The sequence below is a fragment of the Penicillium vulpinum genome (assembly GCF_028829585.1).
Source record: "Penicillium vulpinum strain IBT 29486 chromosome Unknown utg000003l_segment0_segment0, whole genome shotgun sequence".
NCBI classification, from domain to species: Eukaryota; Fungi; Ascomycota; class Eurotiomycetes; order Eurotiales; family Aspergillaceae; genus Penicillium; species Penicillium vulpinum.
In genome coordinates this window covers 6,634,482-6,653,003 of record NW_026643243.1, presented here as the reverse complement: position 1 = coordinate 6,653,003, position 18,522 = coordinate 6,634,482, and the positions used below count along the sequence as shown (strand labels likewise).

Here is an 18,522-nt window from a genome sequence, read left to right as displayed (position 1 = left end):
ATTGGTTCATGTGGCGTGCTGCTGGCACACGGTACGTTTCGGGTGTTCCGCCTGTTCTGGAATCTTGATGTTCCAGGGTCTGCTTACCTGTGGTTCAGGTTGAAGGCCTCCAAGCCTCGGGAAGACTTCGGGAATACTACATTTTATACGGATACAGAGAAGGCATTCTAGACCTCTCTTCATACCTTGGTTTTTGCCCTTTGTTTGTTCCCCGGGGCTAACATTGTTCGCCTCCCGGCAAGATAAGCGGCTATGTATTGATCCCTATGCCCGACAGACGTCAATAGACCAGTCAACCCAAATATTTCCATATCTACCGAGTAAGTATGATGCGAATATACAGAGTATAGTAATATTGACTCAATCAAGTATTCCCATTTATGACTATTCAATGCAAGCATAATGTATAAGAACTGAGTCATTCCTTCTATCCGTCACATCCGCCCACATGTTCTCGGCATTTAGGCAGCTCTAATGTTAATAAGGATCAGAGTACTCCGTACTAACTTTACTAATAAGTACTATGTATTAACTATTATTGGATCAGTAAGATAATGGTCTAGCCTTTGTCAAGGGTATTTGAAATCTTGAGATTGCTCGAATATCCGACCTTGGAACATCACCTTTGTGTGAAATTAGCAAAGGTCGCCGCCAATTCGCTATACATGTGCCCTATCAAACATTGTAGATGCAAGGCAGTTCTCTCGGCTGGCATATCACCCTGGAAGAGGGGCAATCGATACAAAGCTGTTTGATCTCCCTATTTTGAAGTATCGATAACAAAGGTAACATAATGGAAGCGGAGGCTCTAATTCTAACAGACCACATAAATAGAAAGTTTAGCAGAGACCTCCTGGATCTTACTTTGCGGTCAAAGTAAGTGGAAGCTTTGATTCCTTCCAAGGGAGACAAAGGGCAAATCACCCATAATAGCCATTCAATGAGGAAGGAATATTGGACTTTGTTTGTTTCAAGACCTTTGGTTTCTTTATTCATTATCCCAAGAATTGAGTCTCTGCTTCTCGGGATCGTTTTCGCCAATTGAGATGAAAGTCTCTCTTTGTCCTTTCCTTTTGTTCCTCGGTCGTGCTAATATAAATGTATTCCTTTTCTTCCTGTCTGACATCTCAATTCGTCTTCAACAGCCTTGCATACAACTTCTATAATACCCAGTTTCATTAAGCATATCTACAACACCTTCAGCGTTCAGCACTCAGCTTACTCGATCAAGCCCTCGACAACTACCTCCCAACACCTCAAGCCTTACAAAAGAAAACATGGCAGAGACACGCTCTTATCCTGAGACCATCACAACCTCGCTTCCTGGCTTCAGTGTCAAATGCGAAGAGAAATACAAGGATTACGATCTCACAGATATTACACATGTTGTTGTCCAGTAAGTACCACCCCAAACCATACACACCTCACCTAAGCTTGCAACGAGTACTAACGTGCACTAGTCTATCCGATACAATAATCAGGAACCTCAGGAACTCTAGGGCTAATGACTTCTACGGGTGCGACAACAAAGATTATTGGGAGTTCATTGAAAAGATGCTCTCTGTGACGCTCTTCGGCAACGAAAACCAGCTAGAATGGATAAACACTTATCACTGTTTTAGACGTAGTTTCGTTGCATTAGCCAACATTGAAAAGAAAGAGGAGCGAGAGCAGAGTCAGAGCCTGGGTGATGCAAAGACGAAGGTGATCGAGGTCATGTTCATGCAGACCAACCCCCGGGAGATGCAGAAGATCTTTTGGAGACCTGCCAGAGAAATTGTCCATCAAAGTGTTGTGGCTGAATTGGATGATTCGGTTGAGACGTCCCTATTTCAATTTGTGTGGGAATGACCGGATATGTTTCACCGGAAAATAATGTAAAGACCGAGGAAGGGTTCGGCTTCAGTATGATCGGCTTGTTTTGGTATTTAGAAGCCAGGTTAGAAAGTTAGGTTAGACTAGAAATAGAATTCATCTCAAGTGGACTCTTTCTGTTCGCATATTCTTAATGTAAATATCGCAATTCAGCAGATCTTGATTGTGTGCCCGAATAGTAAGCACGAAACTTGGTATATATGCCCCAGTTATTGGATCCCAGCCTGACGGCATATATATACAACTGGGAATAGTAGAAGGGGCAAGCCAATGATTCAAATCAAGTTCACTCTTCGGATGAAACAAGGGATGCATCCCAGGGAGTGCAAAAGTGTATCCCATTGTATACCCGGTGTTGACACAAGCGCCAAAATAATGACAGGAAGCGAAAGTCCAGTTTTGCGAAAGGTGAAAAAAAGAACGGCATGTACTATGTCATATTAAATGTGGGTATCATCAGTTTCCTTATCAAACAAGCGCCAGGGTATTAATATTTGTTCCGCGTATTTCCCTTTATCTGGTCCTTCAGCTCTTCCTTGAAATGATTAAGGAATTTTTTATACTCGAAATCTAATCGGAGCAGGTCAGACACACTATTTCACCAAATTTTGGTTCGCAGCATACCTTGTCTCTCGAGTTTGGTGCCGCCCTGCTCCTCCGGAGGCACCCCGTACCTGACGTGTTGAACTTTCTGGTGAACTCGGCCCACCATACGATGGAAGATTGGACTTCGAAGGAGCTGTATAGATGATATCAGAATGCAAATTCAAGCATAAGCATGTCAATGCCGGAAGAACGTACTCGAACGGTGAGCCAGACCTAAGATAGAAGAATGTTAGTGAAGATCGGAGTGGCGATAGCAAAAGCACTTACCTCCACACTTCGGAGCAAGATATTTAAAACCATCTTGCGGTTCTTCTAATATCCGATATGGAATTCCAAGTGCAGCTGATATGGAATGACCAAGTTATAGGTTGAGGAAGAAGACTGGACAATCCTAGGATCTCGATCGTCAGAAGATTTTCTTAGTCATCCTCCCCGCAGACCTCGGGACCCCGATCGAAGCTTTTGTGAATTATCCCTAGCTCGTACAGTATAACGGTTTTATAATTTGTTTTACCGCTTTTTAAGATATTTCTTGATACTAACGTTGATACTGAAACGACTAGAAATAGTTGCATGGCTTTGTTAATATCCTAGCGATAACTGGCTATAGCGAGTGGCGTACGTGCATGGGTCAGATCATGGCGACTGAACTATTTTTCTGGATTTCCAGTCATGATCCTATTGCCTGGACTATAAGTCGCAAGAACCAAGCCCGGTAGATAACATAATCATCATAGGAACCTAGGCCCTGGCCTGTCAAACAGGTCCATGAATTAGATCTTGATTTTTAAACACCACTTTAACACTAATCCAGTAATTCAATCGTGGACAACGGTGAGATTTTATTAGCTGTTTAGCTCTGTATATTCAAGGGCTAGACCAGCATGACCATTTATATCAACCGACTAGTAAAAAGCGGAAATACCTATGTATGTATAAACCGCACTTAGACGACGTTTTGATCGATCATCGACTGCACGGTATCAACAATACTGGTTTCCAAATCCCTGTATTTCCATTCACCCTCGGCTGTACCCTTGGCCAAGATATCGAGACTCACGGCCATATCCCAACCAGTTGGATGGATACCGGATGGCAATAGCTGTGAAGGGGTTCCCTCAGGCACTCGACTCTGAAGAGCAGGGAAATTTTTCCGAATCGCATTTGCGATCATCTGTGGCGAGAAGAGGTCTGCAATGAGAAGGATGCGCTGGTTTGAGGCAGCGGAGTTGGTGAGCGCGTCGACATGGCTGCGGGCTACGTCACGGACGTCCACCTATCATATCAGTGGTCAGCTGAGCCTCTTTTCAATGAACTCTCTCGATCCATGTTATAGACAGGACTCACAAAATGGTAGAAAGGGAATGTAACCCCTTCAACCTGTTTATAGGTTTCATTAATGAAGTTTGCAACCGCGACTTGGTTCGTTTCATTGATAGATTTGGGCCCTGAGATTGGGTGGATCATAGGTCCCGTAATAATGTCAGGGTTGATGACAACTAGGTCGAAGGATGTGCTATTCGATTTCATGAATTCCCATGCTGCTGCTTCAGATCGCACCTTGGACACATTGTATCCGAGGACAGGGTCTTTTGCCTCAATGGCTTGCTCGGCGGTGACCTATCGAGTGTGAGAGACGCGTGGTAGAGACTATGGGGTAGAGACTTACTGGATTCCAGTCCTTTTCGGTATATGGCTTTCCTTCCTTGGTCATATCCTCGAAGGAGTTGAGTACAGTGACCGCACTACTGAGCAAGACAAACCGTTTCAACTGGCTTCCGCCATGGTGCTGCGCAGATCTCATAATTTCCAGGGTTCTAAAATTGTCAACATTGTGCTTTTTAGCTGTTTTGAAAAGACCTACCCTAGCTCTGCCGGCTCGATCATATCCTTCTGGATATCTGTGACCTGGAAACTGACTGGTGATGCCGTGTGGATAACGTAGTCGAATGGAACCTTTGTATTCTGGAACAGAACATCAAACGGCTTCGGGGTGGTAAAGTCTGCGATGATAGCAAATTCAATTTTGCCTTCCCAGTCGGGATGCGCACGGATTATGTCCGCTGCTTTGGCCGGGGACCGTACTGTAGCAGTGACATTGTACTTTCTCTATGAAAGTTTTAGCTTGCGTCTTCTGTGCGTAAAATGGGCATACAATAGCCTACATCAATGAGGATGGACAGAATATGGGATGCAACGAAGCCATTAGCTCCTGTCAGAAGGACGTGTGGACTAGACATGATGCAATGGACTCCAAGAATTGTTAGAAAGCAGATTAAATATTGCAGAGGTTCAGCAAGGTAACGTGGGGCATGTCATAATATATATAAGGTAGGTCCACTTAAGACATCATCGACGTCGGAATACTCGGCATTCAGTCGGCGTTCAGTCGGCATTTCCTACTTTGGAAATAGTGAGTACTACATATATGGTATCCATGGATGTTTGTATGCTGTAGAAGAATTACTTAGTCATTCGGAAAAATCCCGAAAGAGGAAATTAGGTACTTTCTCTCTGGAGAAGTTGAAGAAACATATCTACTCATGTTCTAGGATTTCTAAGATTCTTAGTTAACTTGAGCTGTGGGAAAGTTGCAAGGGGGAGACCCAGTTAGTTTGTATAATTCATGTTCAGATTCTAAAGACAAGTTCCTCGACGGCCGTGTCTTCCCTTCAGATGTGGAATGTTGTATGTGAATTTAGTGGCGATGCTTCTTCAAGCTTCAAGTGGGTCATCTGGCCGCTGAGTGGTTCACACGGATCACCCTGCCCCAACATAATGAATAGTTAGGTAGACCCTGTACAGAGTAGATGAAAATCATTGTTAACTGTCAACTTGAGTTCGAATGCATACCTAGGTACTGAAATAGATGTATTCGCGTTTTCTGAATGTATGGGCTATTGTAGCTCAAAAACTATTAAATCTTTCCAAGGTTAGTCAAGATTGTGACAATATAGCTCCTAACAAATTTAGGTTACTATTGTAGGTTTGATGAACAACATGTACTCAGGTGCAAATGTTTCAATCGCATGCACTACATGTTATATTTTACTAGTTCAAGTGTCTGTAAGTGTCTGTATGGGGGTAGTGCCAGAGATAGGCAACGTTGATGGAATTCCATTGACTGTTGATACAAATAGCTTGAAAGTTTGATATGTCTTGGATCTCACAAGCTTCATTTACCTTTGCAGGACGATTTCTACCACTCAGGTCTTAGGTCACTCTTGGAAGGATACATCCGTGGATGGATGTGGTAAAGAGGCCTAGCTAAAAATATAGGAGTTCTTTGTTCGAAATGTGGGAAGTTAACTACTGATCCTCTTTGCCTCTTGTTTTGACTTCTTTGACATACTATGCTGTGAAATAAATCTCAAATTTAAAGCCCCTTATTTTCGCTTTGAATGCACAGACAAAAAGAGAGACCGTGATTGTTAGGCTAGTTTCCAATGTTGTTTATAGTAAATTGACAGCATATCAATAAATATCCCCCTTTAGTGCTTGTCAGCTCCACTATGTATTTGCGTTTCCTGATTATCGCGCTGTTCCCACCTCTTTTCCAGCTGTCTAATCCTAGCTATGGTGTCCGATCGAGTTCGCGTGACTATGCGGCACACGCTTTACTGCACAAATGAGGCAACAGTCGCGACAATCGAATCACCGTTTAGCTTCGGCCCATTGGACTTCACTATCTCAGCCTTATCAGTCATTGAAGTTATCTTCCCAAGGTTTATCTATAAAAACCCGAATCATTACCCCCAGGACAGTCTTCTTCCAGTTGAAAGCCTAAAGAAGGCTGTATCCTGTCTGCTCGACTATTACTCACATTTGACTGGTCGTTTATAGTGCAACCTAGTCACACAAGCTACAGAAGTCAGTCAACTAGGAGCTAGACCGGAGCCGTGGAAGGCCCATTGTAGCAAGAAGTTATGACCTATCGCATCACCCAGTCTGTCAGGCCGATTGCCGGCGCAAAAATTGCCAGCTGCAGGAATTGCACTTCTCCCAATCTTCCATTCAACACTCGGGGCTGAGGTGGGTTTCCACATTCGAGGCCCTTTCGGCATATATCTACCAAAGAATTTATCAGGCCTGATTTAAAGCTCTCTGTGGTCAGGGACCGTTGCCAGATCTAGACTGGCAAAAATTACATCGTACTCTCTGGGCGGCCATGGACATAAGTGAGAACACCCGTCTGAGGTTACCAAACCATTATTTTCCAAATGCTTCTACTGCACCACTGGACTATAACTGCAATCTTTATGCGACTGGGAATCGCTATTTGTTAGCAGACAGCCAGTCCGGAAGCTCAACTGGATCGACAAGAAGGTGTCGGTGCAGAGTTGATGAAAGTGCTCCAAGACGCAAAAGCAGTTCTGCAAAAGCTTGCGACCAGGGATCAACAGGCAGATCGATATCATAATATTCTCATAAATCTTCACGCAGATATCGATAAACGCCAGGAACAAATATTGCGCCGGAGCCGGCAATTGTCAGATCAAATATAAGAATTTCAGTGGAGATCGAAGTGGTGATAGCAAAAGCACTTACCTCCACACTTCGGAGCAAGAGCTGTAAGACCATCTTGCAGTTCTTTTAATATTCGAAACGGAATTCCAAGTGCAGCTGATATGGAATGAGCAAGTCACAGGTTGAGGTCTCGACCGTCAGAAGATTTTCTTAGTCATCCTCCCCGCGGACCCCGAAATCGAAGCTTTTGTGAATCATCCCCAGCTCGTGGAGCATGACAGCTTTATAACTTGTTTTGCAACTTTTTACGATAATCCTTGGCACCAAAGTCACTAGGTAAACGGCTAGAAATGGTTGTTGAGTGGCTTTGTCAACATCCTGCCTCTGAATCCTGACCATAACCGGCTATGGCGAGTGGCGCTAAACAAAATTCACAGTGGCTCAGTTCTTCGCTATCCAATCAAGAAGGTCCAGTTTTTTCACAACGTTCAGAGAATGACCAAAGGCTGCTATACCTGTCGACGACGTCGCATCATCTGCGACAATGGCAAACCCACCTGTCGGAAGTGTCGAGATGCGGGGAAAGAATGTCTGGGGTACCAGAAACCGCTTGTCTGGGTCAAGGGTGGTGTGGCTAGTCGAGGAAAGATGATGGGCCGCAGCTTTGATGACGTGGAAATACCGCCTAGCAAGTCAAAGCGTCAGCCAGCTACCAGGACATGTAATTCGACTGCGACGAGCAGCGGATTCGGCTTTTTCTCTGTCACCGAATCCTCATCCGATGCCGAATCACACAGCTCTGGGAATCAACCTAGTCCAGAGACCGAGGGATGGGCTTTTGAGGCAGAGAATTCATCATTTGGGAAAGAAACAGCAGATTTAGGGGTCAATTCGACCGAGGAACAGAATACTGCAGTTGTTCATGTTCCTCGGAACACTCCCGTCGACTATATTCCAACGCCATGGGGACTGGTAGATCCTCTGCTCAAGGATCTCAGCCAGTTCTCAAGGTACTACGTACATCACTGTAAGTCTTCCCTAATGCATTATCTGTGGCTCTACTGACAATTACTCGTAAGACAATCAATATATGGTTAACGATTTCGCCCTTTACTCCCAACACAAAAATCCCTTCCGAGATCTCACTGCGCTCGTCAACCATTCTCCAGTTCTTGTTAGCAGCATCACTGCTCTTGGAGCTCTTCATTACTCCCTTGTATCAGAATCCGACTCGTCTCTCCTACCATGGTCACCCGGCAACTTATCGATGGCGGATTCGAACTTGTCAGTAGAGGAAATTGAAGATATTGTTGCGCCGGCGAGTTCTCGAAAACCAACCTCGCAGGCATATCATCATTTCTTGGAGTACAAGCAGCGCGCCCTTCGCCAATTGTCTATGGATCTCAATAACCCGGCGATGCAGAAGGACGGCAGGACGATAGCTGCTATTGTCTTGCTTGCCTTCCTAGACATATTTGAATCCGGCAGCGGGGCATGGAGTTATCACATCGAAGGCGCGAAGAAGCTTCTCAAGGACCGACCTGAAAATGGACCGGGACAAGGAATTCTCGACGACCTGGACGCGTTTGCCCTTGACGGGTGCTTAATGTAAGATTCTCGGGTCTGCGTGTAGCGATAAGTTCTTGCTGACCATACAGAATGGAAATCATGGGATCAACGCTAGCTCGCCCAGGCGCGCTCTCAAGGCCCGTCTACTCCTCATCCATGGACCCGGCGATCTTCAAACGCCTCGAAGAAAACTCTTGGGTCGGATGTCCCGCCTATCTCCTAGAAGTGATTTTCTTCGTCCACGTCCTCTGGTACCCAGATTCCGAAGTCGCCTCCGTAACCCCCCAACCAACAGTGCTCTCAAGCCCAATGCAACACAGCCAGTCTCTCACCCTAGACTCATTCGCAAACCTCCTCCAAGGAATCCGCAACTTCGACCCAATAGCCTGGAGTCAAGAAATGCAAAAGGTCTTCTTCATCCCAAACTTAACCTACCGCCTCGCACTCGCAACATCCTACCAAGACGCCGTCTACCTATATACAAGCCGTGTCCTCTCACGCCACAGAAAAGGCTTCTCGCCACCCTGGACAGATGTCGGCCTTCCGGTCGACCACAGACTCATCGCCACAAACCTCATCACACAAATCTGCCTCATCCCCCCTTCAGACGACCACTTCAAATGCCTCATCTGGCCCACCTTCATCGCTGGCGCGGAGTGTCGCCCTTCGCAGCGGGGTATCATAGTTGAAAAGCTCGGCTCGCTCTATGAGGCCCTGACAAGTGTTAATGTCCGCAATGCTGCGTGGGTCCTGCGTCTCATGTGGCAAAAGCAAGATCTCAAGCGCCGTGAGCAGGGCTATGATGATAATGATTACGATCCTGAGTTTGACTGGATTGAGGAGCTGGATCATTCGCGCCTCGATTGGTTGTTCATTTAATTTAGGGGAAACAATGGAGATATATGTATGTCCATGTGTCCATCACCTTTGTGACTAATTTTTACCTGCACCTAGGTATCTATATATATTTGTCAGTTAACACATTGTTTAAAATCATTTTGCTCGGAATACACAGTATTTCATTATGAACTTCAACATATGTAAGGATTGTAGTGAGACGGTATAGAACAATGGTCTGTAAATAGGAAAATCGGGTATATCATCTCTTCGGCCTAAAGGAAAGAAGAAGAGCAAGGGAAAAGAGACGAGAAAGTGTATACTGAGACGAGAGAAAAAGGCAAGGAGGGATGGAACAAAAGGAATGAAGTAAGTAGAAGAAAATCACAATGAAAATGAAGTCAAACCAAGATGCCACTATAAGGAAGCAGAAAAGCCAAGGAAGACAATAGACACAATGAGAAAGATGATGATATCCAAGGAAGGAAAGTATTCTTTTGTCCGAACTCGCCGAAAAAAAAATACCTAGAGATATAAGAGAAGAAGGAAAACGAAAATGAGGACGCAGGCGTATCAACAGGCTTGATTTCATATTCTTCAAAGGTAATCAACACAACCTTGAAAGTCAGATTTTCAACAGAACCTGATAACTTACCAGGAACAAGGGACAAAGAAATGAAAAGAGTTAAACAGCAAAAGTTTCGATGTTGTGATGCTTCAGGCCAAATCAGGGATATATAACAGCGGACGACATAGCAAACGACAAGCGGAAGGAAAAGCGGTATTCTGAAATAAGAAATCAGGCAATGAAAGAACAAAGTATGCGCAGGCTCCCTTCCAAATCTAAATGCAAGAAACATGTTACCCCAAGAACATAAACAAACAGAAGAACACGCTTGCCACTAGAATATGCAAAAGGTAGGATAACCGATATGCTGGGATGAAATCCTATATTTGTGTGAATGCCCATGCATGGAAGAGAAAGACGGAAAGAGGGCCGGGGAGATGAGTGGAAGCGGTAGTCCATATTCAAAGGATGAGATGGTGAGGTGCGAGGTCAAGGTACGCCAGCAGGTAGTATAGGAAAGTCGGTTTGATACCGACAATACTGAAAGGCGATTTTGCATGGGTGGATAGATGGATTGTAAGATGTGGAGTTCTTCGATGTCATTAGAACACCGCAGCGAGGCCATTCTTTGAATGACGCTTGCTGAATCGTTTTCTTCCTTTCGTGGACTCAGTGTCGCCGGTCTGCTGTTTCACTAAGTGATTCCGACTCGATGATGGCGGGCCTCTGTCATCTTTCTGCATATCAGAAGTGCGGTCTAGTGTATTGGCGGGACTAGGGAAACCAGAGGAAAGGTCGCGGAATGCATCGTCGGAGTAGCCTGAATTTTGTTGCAGTGATGCCATCTCCCGGGACCTGTCCAAGGCATCCAGCCATTCTTGTACCTGGACCGCTGTGGCGCCGGCGTTGCTCGATGATGGCTTGGGATCTTCGAAAACGTAATGTTTATCTCTCTGTAGATTTTCGTTAGATGGATCCTTTTAACTGATAAGGATGCACTACATACCGTGTCCACAATCCAGGATGAATTCCCTTTAGAATCCGTTGTACTTCTGTAACTTGTCCCCGGAGCAAGCAGGGAAATTTCAAGTTTGATCTTCTTATCATCACCACCTGACGCGGCCAAAATGAGCCTTGCTGATGATGTGACCATCACCAACCGCTGTCGTTTCTTTGTGGCGCTTCCTGAGAAGAAACGAGAGAACTTCCTTGGTGCTTCAAGCTCGCCACTACTGTTCTTGGACGTCGGGCTGTGTGAGGCAGCGGAAGAGATAACAACCAAATTACCCAATTTCAAGATCCGCTCATTAGCTTTGCTTAGTACCGGTGACCATTCGATATCGAGCTGACTCGGCGGGGGTAGCTCAGTTACCACCCGTGGCAGGTGGCGGGAACTGGCATTTGGTGCGTTTGAGGGGGCAGTGGAGACGACTGGAGGTAGACTCTCTCCGTTTTTATTGTCATTGAGCTTGATGGGATCGCGTGCGGGGGGTACATAGGCCTTCAAACGGGGGGCCTTCTGTTTCCATAGATCTGGACCCCATGTGATACCCTCAAAAAATTCATGATTTTTGATATGCTCGATCTGAAGACGCCGAGCAGGATCTAGGACGAGAAGACGTTCGACAAGATCCCGCGCAACAGCAGGAAATCCAACTGGGAACTCGTAGTCGAGTGCCACAATTTTCTGGAAGGTCTGGTACTCGTTTCCAGCCTTGAACGGTGGACGACCGGCTAAAAGCTGGTAAATGATGCAGCCAAACGCCCATAAGTCACTGGCTTTGCATGCATTTTTGTCCGTCAACAGCTCGGGGCTGACATACTCTGCAGTGCCAACGAAAGAGCTCGCCCGCTCTTCCTGTGTAAGCTCGGCCGAGTCAAGAGGAAGAATGCCATTTGAACTGGGATCGATTCGGGGAGTCTTGAGAATCTTTGCTGTCCCGAAATCAGTGATCTTGACATGCATCCCGCTGTCGAGCAACACATTTTCTGGCTTCAGATCTCGGTGGATGACACCGCGCTTGTGCATGTAGTCTATCGTGTCAAGAATCTGGGCGCCGTAGAATCTTGTACACTCCTCATCAAATGTGGTCATCCGTTTGAGAACACCGAGCAATTCGCCTCCTTTACACAAGTCCAGCACGAAATAGAGTGACTGCTCATCCTGGAAGGTATAATATAGCCGCACAATACCGGGGTGGTCGGTCAGGCGGTTGAGTGTATCCTTCTCAATATTCACATATTTAACCTTCCTCTCCTTGATAATGTGTCGTTTGTCAAGGATCTTAATTGCGTACTCCTTCAGGGTTTGCCGGTCCGTCGCAAAGACGACCGTACTGTATGAGCCTTCGCCGAGAGTATTCCCAAACGAGAAGTCTCGGACGCCCTTTTTAATATAGCGAGAGACAGTTTGGCCATTGGCATCCACTTCCTGTCTTACAGAGACCGCGGCTCCGCGGTCTTGCCAATCCTCGCTACTCGCTAATGGGCCATTTTCTGGCATATAAGAGCTTCGCGGCATCTGGGATGTGCCGCCACTTCTTGCTTGTGCTCGAGATGACTGTCGCATCACTGCCGGGCCGTTGCCCGGAATCTGCGCGGTCCGGTAGGATCGGTCGCTATGGGAGTTGTCGCGCGCCAGAACTCCGGCTTGTAACGCTGACGAACCTCCTCGTGCATCTAATTGTGCCTGAGACCTGGATGAAGCGCCGGAATCGGTTCGAATGCGGTATGTACTATCACGAGGGAGGACCGATGTTGCCGAGCCATTCACGTATACGGAGGAAAGGGGTCGGTTGGGATTCGGAGGCGTTGAGAGGGGTGGGGCCGAGTATGGCTGGTATGATCCTGATGGAACTGGTTGTATCTCGGGGGAATATTGAAGAGTTGAAGTCGGACGATCGTCTGTAACAGGGACATCGGTAGATGTAGGAGGAAAGGCGGAGGGGTGTTCGTCATGTGCGGGATTGTGTTGTGTTGATACCGAACCGTCCGGGAATCCGAACGGGCTGGAGCCCGTTGAGCCAGCGGTCGCATTCTCCGTTGGGAGAGGCGAATCATCTGGATTGGCTATCCGAAGCCCTCCCAGAGCCTGGGACAGGCTGAGATCTCCGTTCATGACGGAGATTTTGGAGATTTGGCGACCGGGGATATGCCGGGGTGAGGTTCAGGGAAAGTAAGGTCGAAAGGTCAACGAAAGACAGACTATGATCGGGAACACGGCGGATGCATGATCCGAGGAAGAGTTGGGGAAAGGAGAGGAGGTGAGAGAGTTAGAATCGACGTTGGAGGAGAGGGGGGAAGGATCAACAGGAGGCTCCGTAGAAATTGGGTCTAGTGTCGAGGGGCTGAGCCTGACTTGACTATTGATATTCCCTATAGGGCTTTCCCAGATAATTTGAGAGAGAAAAAGAAAGATTCAGAGTACGAAAAGAGATACGTATATGCTATTTTAATAGCTCTGAGTGGTGAGATGGAATGGATATATCTGATTTGTCCAGTTTCGAGTTGACTGACAGATTGATAGACCTGCAGATTTACAAAACTTACGGAATTGACAGATTCATAGAATTTACCATATTATACAGATCAAGGATCATCTGGGATTGTAATATGTTCTCTTCAGCATATCCTAGTCGAGCTTTCTTAAATTGTGAACGCGATTTCCTCTAAGACACAATGTTTCTATATACGGAACTTCCAGGGCCTCCCTGTACAACTGTACAACTGATAATAATCCCATACCTGAAAAATGATCAGACGGCCCCCAACTATCATTGCCCTGGAGGAAAAAGATGTTGAATCTCACCTCCAGCGGATATATATCCGTCATACGCTGACTGTTGAATTCGAGCAGCTGCACCTAGACGATGAGAGCTGCGATGAAATGGACCCGTCCCCGAGCTCCCATGTCTCTTCGGAATTTGACGAGGATATTGATACCACAGGCCTGACCCAAGAAGGATCCTCATGTTTTGAGCCTACTTCTCCAAGAGATAGGAGCTGTGCTTCTACAGATGCAATTCCACATACTTCCATTACAAAGTCATGCCTCAAATCCCCAATCCCAAACCAACACTCCTCGTTACAAGTGACAATTTCCACTGGAATACACTTGCAAGCAGACCGGTCTGACCCACCGCGACTGAAGGTGAAATTTGCCCTCTCACCGCAAGAACATGAACTCCATAGCGGCAATGCCCCGCTTGGAGAAGAAACAGGTATGTCAAACTCCCGAAATCCAAAACATTGGCTTGATCTAACGGTGCCATCCCCGGCCAGATCGGGATCGCCACAGAGAGAACTACCCGCCAAGCGACACCGATGCTATATATACACCCATGCTCATGGACTCACCAACTTCGACGCCGCAGGTTTCATTCTTGTCGTGTGGCGTGTCCTCAAGTCCGGCCTCCGCAAGCGTCCCACTCCTAGCCGTAGCATCCACGATGTCTTACGAGGCAGTCTTGGCCGAGGGGGCAGTCTCCCCTGATAGTGTGGCCAATAGCACTAGTGAGAACTGCGATTCGCACGTTAAAACGGTTATCTAGGAGGGCTATCAAGATGTTGTGGATGGATGCTCGGAATTGCTGGCTTTGTTCTAGCGGTTTGACCTCTTCGAGTTCACGGGCTGCCCCGGCGGGGCTTTTTTTTTAATTTTATTGATACCAGTGGCTATGCATCGACCAAGTGGCTTTGCATTGACCAAGTCGACTCTAATTGTGTATATTTATGGTATGATGTTTCTCGCCCTAAGACCCCATGATCGATCATACAGGAAACAGATGGAAGTATGCAATAATATTTAATCCCCAATATGAGATATTGAAACAGCCCAAGAGATTTACGCAAAAACAGTTCTAGGCCCACGACATACAGGAAAGATCAAAAATAACCCTCCAGGTCTCGGTTCAGTTGACAATGTCTCACGTTAAAATGCAGAAGAAGCAATCTAGAACAGTAAACAATACTCATCTGAAACAACGATATCCGCAACCCAAATCTATCTATAGTTCGGTGGAGAAGAACCACAAACCTGGCTGCCTCCAGATCTGACGCGGCCCCCATGCCCTCTAACCGTTGACATACCTCATAACAACACTGAAATTCCTGGTCTACGTCACTTTGCATTGCTTACTTTGTTTACTTGGGACTTGGAGAATTTTGCTTTTTTGTCTGCAGGACATATTGAGATTGTACATATGTTTGATCCTCGATACGACTGGTTCACGGTTGACGGATCCACTACGCCACCGCGTAGAATAACCTTGAATTGCTTTGGAAATTTCTTTGTGCTTGATGGCGCTAAGATGGCGTTTGTCGTCGGTATATTGAGCTTGTTTAATTTAGTCTGAGATTTAGGGGGATTTGGGGTTCTAGGTTCATGGACATGGCTTTGAAACGGACACTTTTGCGGTGTGGGTTAGTGATTGCCTGGTTGATGATCTGCGTTGTGGCGAGTGTAACTCGAAGGCCAAGCTTGGAATGCCACGAAACACTCTGCCCACATAGGATGAGATCTGCTTTAACGTATTTCTAATTGGTAAGGTTGTTTGAAAACTCTTCGAGGAGCCTGGGGCTGTTCACGAGTAACAGGACCCACAGGCTAGTACTTACCCAGAGGGCCAGTGTATATCTCTACTTGGAAAGGGAAGAGATTCATCGGTCAACTGGATGAATTAGAAATGAGCAATCGCACATGTCAAGGCGGTCTAATAAGGTATATCAAAGGCAAGTCCCGGCTCTTGGCTGATGGAAAAACAAGGGAATAGGTAAATGATAAGGTGAAGAGGGTTGATGGTGTTAAGTAACAAGATGAAACGCCAACAAAGAGCGATCGTCTTCTAGATGCCGCTTCAAATGCTCCCTCGTGTATAATTTTTCCATGACAGTATGAGCTCGTTTCAGTTGTATCAAAAAAAAGGGAAAGAGGGGGTAAAAAAAAGTACCCTTCACTTCAAACAAGAATGGTGGTAGTTAAAAAAAGGAAAAAAAAGGAGGAATTATCTACTTCTTGGCGAAAGCCTGGGCGCCGTCGACCAAGCGGCGCTCAGTGTTCTGGCGACCGTTGACAAAGTCAGGGTAGTTGAGGGTCAACTCAACAGCACCGTTGACAATGTTGTCAACAGCCTCCACACCGAGCATGAAGGAGTGATCCTGGTTGCCGACCTCGTAGCGCCAGCTGCCGAAGCGGCCACGGGACCAGATACCCTTCTCTTGGAGCTTGGGGAGAATCTGGGTAAGGGCACCCTCACGCTCCAGGGTGGGGGTGGGGTAACCGTGATCGAAGCGGCGGTGGTAGGTGGAGACAATCTCATCACCGGGCGCGAGCATCTCGGTGTTGACAAGACCCTGGATAGACTCGGCAAGGAGGGTCTCGTAGTTGACAGGCTTCATAGAGGATTCGGAAACCTCCAACATGACGGACCAGTAGGGACCGTCCTGGGGCTCGGTGCTCTTGGGCTTGGAACCGTCAGCGAGCTGGAGAGTGGGCAGCTTCTTGGAGGCATCGGGCTGGTTGTAGGGGGAGTAGTTGGAGAAGATGGTGGCACGGTAGAAGGGGCAGTCATCCTCAGGGAAGTAGAGCCAGCACTTATCACCGATGCGGTCGGGACGGGCACCTCGGATACCAACACCGATAACGTGGGTGGAGGAGTAGAAGAGCTGCTTGGTGAGGGGCATAAGCTCAGTGTCGTTCATAGCCTCGGCGAGGTAGTCGACGGCCATGGTGGAGACCAGCTTTCCGTAACCAATGGTAGTGCCATCGGCAAGAGTGACGGTCTTGTTGTAGGCGTTGACCTTCACGACCTTGTTCTTGGGGCCGTAGCGGGTGTTCTCCTTGGGAAGAGTGTTGGCAACGGCAATCCAGATACCACCGGTACCATCGCGGGCGGGGAAACGGAAGGTAGCGTTGGGACCCCAGTTACCGGCGGTCTTGTTAAGGATGACGTTGGTGGTCACGGCCTTGAGGTTGGGGGCAGCGACACGCTCACCGAGCCAAGCGCATTGCATCTAAAACATAATTTGTCAGTTTCATTTTAGTCTTACCCGGGAGGAAACCGTCAAACTTACCTTGGTGGTGGGAACGGCCCAGACCTTGTAGTTGTAGGGTCTCATGAAGAGGTCGGCAATACCAACACCCATCATGCGGACGATCCACTCATCAAAATCCTTGGGCTTGGTGCTGGCAACACGGGCCTCAAGAGCAGCATCGATCATGCCGTCAATACACTTCACCTGCTCCTCCTTGGGCAGCATGGAGATGTTGTTCTGGAAGGGGTAGGGAACCCATTGCTCCTGGCAGCGGACGTAGGAGATACGCTCGTGGGTGTACCAATCCGCTTCCTTGGGGAGGGCCTCGTTGATGCAGTCGTCGAAGTACTTGTAGTGGGAGAAGATAACGTGACCGCCGACATCGTACAGCTGCGAACCAGGTTAGCGGTGTGGACAGTGACAATTGAGAGCAAGTCGCAACTTACGAAACCTTCGGGGGTAACATCAGTGGAAGCCAAACCACCGGGGATTTCGTTCTCGTCGATAATCATCCATGAGGGGCCATTCTGTATACTCAATTAGCTTATTGATTCCGGGATACCCCTCCCCCTTTTTTTTTTAATGTTTTTTTTTTTTTGCGCCCCTCTCCGACACAGTAAACAGGGGGGAAAAGAACACTTACAATCTGATTCAAACGTTTGGCGGCACCCAAACCAGTTGGGCCAGCACCAATGACGAGAACGTCAACAGAACTGAGCAATTGTTAGGGAGATGAATGTTGGATGGGTGGGCGAGACCTTACATGTCGGGGTGGGTCATTCTGCCTTGTAGGAGGTCCTGAAAGCTGGGGACTCGTTTGAATGTCTTACGGGCGACGTTCAGCATAGAAGCACAGCTGCAGGAATCTGCAGAGGAGTCAGAGGGGAATGGAGGGATAATAAAGGAAGAAGAACCAAAGAAGAAGGGGAAGTGGGAGGACAACGTGACAAGGGTATCTAGACGCACCTGGTTCTGTGGGTTAACGGATCCGGTGGGGACGACGTGCCTGTTTCACCTTTACTGATTCGTATTGATATTTACTTATTTCACTTATTTTACTTATTTGTTTTGGAGTAAATTAATTTCTTTTGTTAAACCTCAAACCCCCCAGTCCTCCTATCACATTGACAAACTCAATGGCAATTATAACTGTATTCAGGGGGAGGCAGTGCTACAGCCCTAGACTCTCTTAATCTTAGACAAACTTGGAAGTACCGGACAAGAACGCGTAAGGCAATCTCATCTTATCACACTGAACATATCACATCCGTCGTTAGAATGCCGTTATTGGTGAGCTTATCACGATAGCTCTAAAAGCAGGGAACTGGAGTGCATAAAATCTGCATTCGCCTTTTGCATGCGGGTGAGTTGATATTAGAATTCCCTTGGCAGGTATTGGATAATTTTATAATTGGATAACAATTCAGGGTCTAGGGCTTTGGAATGCCCGTTATCATATCAATCCCATCTCGGAACATTACATGTGTATTCTAGAAGAAGCAATCCCAAAAAAAAGGAGGAAAAAAGGGGCGATATGGATAGGGGTAAAAACCATTGAATCTCGATCC

General features: G+C 46.9%; 7 protein-coding genes across 7 annotated transcripts; 3 read left to right on the top strand and 4 right to left on the bottom strand.

Moving 5' to 3' along the window:
* Window positions 1-1,277: 1,277 nt before the first annotated feature.
* N7479_007549 (uncharacterized protein) lies at window positions 1,278-1,851 on the top strand (the record flags this gene model as incomplete). Its single annotated transcript, XM_057255243.1, has 2 exons — window positions 1,278-1,396; window positions 1,461-1,851. The coding sequence occupies 2 exons, from the start codon at window positions 1,278-1,280 to the stop codon at window positions 1,849-1,851; spliced, it is 510 nt and encodes a 169-aa protein (XP_057109105.1).
* Window positions 1,852-2,362: 511 nt separating this feature from the next.
* On the bottom strand, window positions 2,363-2,781 carry N7479_007548 (uncharacterized protein; the record flags this gene model as incomplete). The annotated part of the gene is made up of 4 exons (XM_057255242.1): window positions 2,363-2,445; window positions 2,500-2,614; window positions 2,677-2,694; window positions 2,749-2,781. The coding sequence occupies 4 exons, from the start codon at window positions 2,779-2,781 to the stop codon at window positions 2,363-2,365; spliced, it is 249 nt and encodes an 82-aa protein (XP_057109104.1).
* A 646-nt stretch (window positions 2,782-3,427) lies between these two features.
* N7479_007547 (NAD dependent epimerase/dehydratase) lies at window positions 3,428-4,721 on the bottom strand (the record flags this gene model as incomplete). The annotated part of the gene is made up of 5 exons (XM_057255241.1): window positions 3,428-3,757; window positions 3,829-4,101; window positions 4,151-4,298; window positions 4,346-4,590; window positions 4,647-4,721. 5 exons carry the CDS (start codon window positions 4,719-4,721, stop codon window positions 3,428-3,430), a joined length of 1,071 nt encoding a protein of 356 aa, XP_057109103.1.
* A 2,722-nt stretch (window positions 4,722-7,443) lies between these two features.
* Window positions 7,444-9,396, top strand: N7479_007546 (Zn(II)2Cys6 transcription factor; the record flags this gene model as incomplete). The annotated part of the gene is made up of 3 exons (XM_057255240.1): window positions 7,444-7,975; window positions 8,028-8,556; window positions 8,607-9,396. 3 exons carry the CDS (start codon window positions 7,444-7,446, stop codon window positions 9,394-9,396), a joined length of 1,851 nt encoding a protein of 616 aa, XP_057109102.1.
* Window positions 9,397-10,524: 1,128 nt separating this feature from the next.
* On the bottom strand, window positions 10,525-13,040 carry N7479_007545 (PDPK1 family serine/threonine-protein kinase; the record flags this gene model as incomplete). Its single annotated transcript, XM_057255239.1, has 2 exons — window positions 10,525-10,875; window positions 10,929-13,040. 2 exons carry the CDS (start codon window positions 13,038-13,040, stop codon window positions 10,525-10,527), a joined length of 2,463 nt encoding a protein of 820 aa, XP_057109101.1.
* A 633-nt stretch (window positions 13,041-13,673) lies between these two features.
* N7479_007544 (uncharacterized protein) lies at window positions 13,674-14,472 on the top strand (the record flags this gene model as incomplete). The annotated part of the gene is made up of 2 exons (XM_057255238.1): window positions 13,674-14,142; window positions 14,204-14,472. 2 exons carry the CDS (start codon window positions 13,674-13,676, stop codon window positions 14,470-14,472), a joined length of 738 nt encoding a protein of 245 aa, XP_057109100.1.
* Window positions 14,473-15,928: 1,456 nt separating this feature from the next.
* N7479_007543 (protoporphyrinogen/coproporphyrinogen oxidase) lies at window positions 15,929-17,840 on the bottom strand (the record flags this gene model as incomplete). Its single annotated transcript, XM_057255237.1, has 5 exons — window positions 17,718-17,840; window positions 17,598-17,667; window positions 17,401-17,481; window positions 16,994-17,344; window positions 15,929-16,933 (listed from the first exon to the last, which is right to left on the bottom strand). The coding sequence occupies exons 1-5, from the start codon at window positions 17,798-17,800 to the stop codon at window positions 15,929-15,931; spliced, it is 1,590 nt and encodes a 529-aa protein (XP_057109099.1). The 5' UTR covers window positions 17,801-17,840.
* Window positions 17,841-18,522: the final 682 nt, after the last annotated feature.